The sequence below is a fragment of the Triticum dicoccoides genome, chromosome 1B, assembly GCF_002162155.2.
Source record: "Triticum dicoccoides isolate Atlit2015 ecotype Zavitan chromosome 1B, WEW_v2.0, whole genome shotgun sequence".
Lineage (NCBI taxonomy): Eukaryota > Viridiplantae > Streptophyta > Magnoliopsida > Poales > Poaceae > Triticum > Triticum dicoccoides.
In genome coordinates this window covers 140,646,649-140,649,137 of record NC_041381.1, presented here as the reverse complement: position 1 = coordinate 140,649,137, position 2,489 = coordinate 140,646,649, and the positions used below count along the sequence as shown (strand labels likewise).

Here is a 2,489-nt window from a genome sequence, read left to right as displayed (position 1 = left end):
GTTCTCTATGGAGCCGATATTCCGGTCGTTGGACCTCGACGCGACCTTGTACGTCACCTGCTGTTCCAAACGAGCCCTTGCCAATGGCCGCCGCCACCTGCGATGATTACGACGCGCCGATTCCTCGTAGGGGAGGCATCCAAATCACGGAAGCTAGCATGTCGAGTTGAGGACGATGACGACGGCAGGAAGAAGTGGGCGAGATGGATCTACCTACCCTGTCGCCATGGGGGATGAAAGAGGAGGCCGGCGTTGCCAAAAAAAATCGGGAGAGAGATGGGATCGAGAGGGGGTTGGGGATTGGGGGAGATAGGGGTGCGGGACGTGCGCGAGTAGGGCGGCTGTTGGATGAATCTCGTACGTGGGCTGAGATGCCTTTTTTTTGGTGTGGTGCGATCGTGGCCCTGTGGGAGTTTTTCGGTCGATGGCTTTTCCCCTTAGCTTTTCCTTTGCTTGAAACGTGGGTTTTTGGCAAAAAAAAAAAATCACGTGAGGGACCATGCGAGGGGGAAGATGGTCGTCATAGGTGGGAAGAAGGAGGTCGAACCATCACGACGTTCGATCCTCCTTTAATAATAGAGATATTGAAGTACAAATGATGGTCATTTCATATTATATAAAAACAAATGATGGTCATTTATTGTTCCATCGTTCATCGATTGCACCTTGAGATATTCTTCCCGGTACATGGCAGCCTTGGGCAAGTCCGTACAAGCACAACGCTAATTGCGCCAGATTGATTAGGGAAATTTAAAGCAAACCAAATTACACACCCACACGAACCGTGACGGCCGTTTCGACAAGTATAAAGAGCTAGATTAAAAGTAGAAATTAACAGCTTGCATTGCACACTTGGTTGGGTGTCGATCGACGACGATCAATTACTTGCCAGCGGCGAAGGCGTTCATCTGGTCCCGGAACTCTGGCAGGTGCGCCTCCTCGACGCACATGGTCATGACCCGCGCGCCGATCTTGGGCGCCGGCGGCGCGCCGATGACAGCGACGGCCATGAACGGGTGGTACGAGAAGGGCACGACGTGGGTCGGCGCGCCCCACCCGTAGTCCGCCTCCAGGAACCCGAGCCGCGTCCAGTCGGAGACGAACAGCGAGTCGTACGTGAACCTCAGCTCGTAGGGGTCCTGCGCGAACCCTCCCACCGCCCAGCGTGCCACGTCGCCGGCGAGCCGCGCCTTGGCGTCCCGCACCGCGCGCACCACGTCCACCACCTCCCCCGCCGCCACCTCCGCGCTGCTGCACGTCACCGTCACCGGGTAGAAGCAGTTTCCGTAGAACCCCTCGGCGGCGCCGGCGAGCATGAGGTGGCGCGTGTTGGCGAAGAAGCAGACGTGGACGGGGTGGTCGTCGGCGAGGCGCCCGGCGAGACGGAGGGCGCGGGTGCGGGATTGCCACGTCTTGGCGACGCAGACGTCAAAGGCGGAGCAGCGCTGTCCCATGGACACGAAGAAGTCGGACTTGGCCTTGGCGATGTGGTCCGGGGTGAGGTCCACGGTGAACTCGCGGAGGTCGAGGAGCTCCAGCTTCGGCGGCGGGGCCGGCATCCGGGGAGGGTCCGGGATGAGGTCCCGCGCCCAGACCGGGGACAGGCGAGGCTTGGGCAGGCCGCGCGCGTAGTCCCCCACCGCGTTGATGAACTGCCCGGCGCCGAGGCCGTCGGCGATCGTGTGCACGGAGATCAGGCCCACCACAAACCCGCCGCACGTGAACTCCGTCACCTGCACGTCAAACAATCATCAGCCCAAAATGAACGTTTAGATGAACAGTGGTATCCTCAGCCCAATAGAGTTCAAATCTAGTGCTCACATTATTCCTATTTTTATTTTAGAATTTTCGACGATGCGCTTTCAGTGGGAGACGTTCTTAGTCTCTAGAAAATGCTCATAGAAGTAAAGTGTGCGTGTGTACATTTATAGGATGAGTGTATGCGTGTGTATATGAAGGCTTGCTTCTGTACTGTGTTAAAAAAAATGAAGGTTGGGGTCATTTTCTTAAGAGTTATGTGATCAATGTTGATTGTTTTATTTCATTTTTACGAAAGGAACCGTCGATAATTTAGAATAGAAAATATAAATGTAGCATTCGACTGGGCCTCCATGTTATCTAGCAGATGGTACTTAAAAAGAAAAACATGTGGGCATGCAAGAATTTCCTTTCGGTTTAACTCAGCAAAATCAAAAAAAAAATTTTATCGGTGGTATGTCCACGGTTGGTAGCACGGTGCTGTCAAAGAAACGGAAAGTGGTAGCAGACACTAAGAGCAGATAAGATCTGTCGTGGTCGTGTTACAAGTCACTTGTCAATGAGAGCTACTTACCGATTGACTCATCTGACCTATAACTCGCTTAATTAATCCTGCTCCCTCTTTTCACTGACCCAATCACTAATCTCCTGAATTTCAGTTTGTGCGTCCACCAATTCTAATCCGTTGATTCCACCTCCGTAAAGTAAGTCTATAAGTGCAACATTACTTT

At 53.4% G+C, this 2,489-nt stretch overlaps 1 protein-coding gene across 1 annotated transcript in view; it reads right to left on the bottom strand.

Moving 5' to 3' along the window:
• Window positions 1–584: 584 nt before the first annotated feature.
• LOC119323777 (acyl transferase 4-like) overlaps window positions 585–2,489 on the bottom strand; it is an 11,231-nt gene continuing 9,326 nt past the window's right edge. The window contains exon 2 of the mRNA XM_037597493.1: window positions 585–1,733. Within this exon, the coding sequence (XP_037453390.1) occupies window positions 882–1,733 (852 nt within the window). The 3' untranslated portion in view covers window positions 585–881. The remainder of the gene's footprint in view (window positions 1,734–2,489) is intronic.